Source organism: Cynoglossus semilaevis, chromosome 6 (genome assembly GCF_000523025.1).
Source record: "Cynoglossus semilaevis isolate Cse_v1.0 chromosome 6, Cse_v1.0, whole genome shotgun sequence".
Classification (NCBI taxonomy): Eukaryota; Metazoa; Chordata; class Actinopteri; order Pleuronectiformes; family Cynoglossidae; genus Cynoglossus; species Cynoglossus semilaevis.
In genome coordinates, this window is record NC_024312.1 from 4,410,740 (window position 1) to 4,411,488 (window position 749).

Sequence of the window (749 nt, forward strand, 5' to 3'; positions counted from 1 at the left end):
GTCATTTTCACCTCGGGGTTCTCCTCCCTCTTCGGTCTGGGAGCAGGGGACAGAGGAGGAGTTGATGTGGAAGTGGAGGACGAGGAGGAAGAGGAGGGGAGGCTGACGATGACCTTCTGCTCCGCTCCACCTCCAGCTTTGACAGTGTGCTGTGAAGAGGACCAAGCGTCAGAGCTGCTCCACCTGTAACCGGGTGGAGGGCGGAGGTGACGGAGCTTCCCTACCTTAGGCTCAGTCGTCAGGCTGCTGATCTGGATGGGTTGGGCGGACAGTGGGATAGGGTTGGTGGCTTGGGCGGGGCTGGCGAGGCGAGCGGGCGTGGCAGAGACAGGTGTGGTGATCACGATGCCGGCGAGTGGGGTGGAGCCAGTTTTACTGCACGGCTGACCGTTGACGATGCGGACTTGGTGGATGGGCGCCGCTGAGGTCAGCGAAGACGACAGCTTGGTGGCCAACATAACAGGCCTCTGGAGAAGCTGGGGGGCAGCCATCATGGGTGGGGGAGGGGCCGGAGCGATGGGGATGTTGGTGGGTGTGGCTGGTTTTGGCCTGACCTGATAGAGAGGAAACAGCCAATCAGGAAGCAGTAGTGAAACTGGGCAGTGCCACTGAATAACACCACTGTGGAGCTCTGTCTCAGCCACTCTACCACTGCTAATGCTAATGCTCACTGAGAACACCAATGACAACCCACCCCCCCCACCCTCCTCACCCACCCACCCCCAGACAAACAGTGAGACCAGAGGTGC

At 60.5% G+C, this 749-nt stretch overlaps 1 protein-coding gene across 1 annotated transcript in view; it reads right to left on the reverse strand.

Annotated features, from left to right (window-relative positions):
• The window catches only part of phf21ab (PHD finger protein 21Ab), a 20,029-nt gene that overhangs the window by 9,774 nt on the left and 9,506 nt on the right, over window positions 1-749 (reverse strand). Inside the window, exons 10-11 of the mRNA XM_017032960.2 lie at window positions 225-554; window positions 12-149 (exon numbers count right to left, since the gene is read on the reverse strand). Coding sequence (XP_016888449.1) covers window positions 12-149; window positions 225-554 — 468 coding nt within the window. The remainder of the gene's footprint in view (window positions 1-11; window positions 150-224; window positions 555-749) is intronic.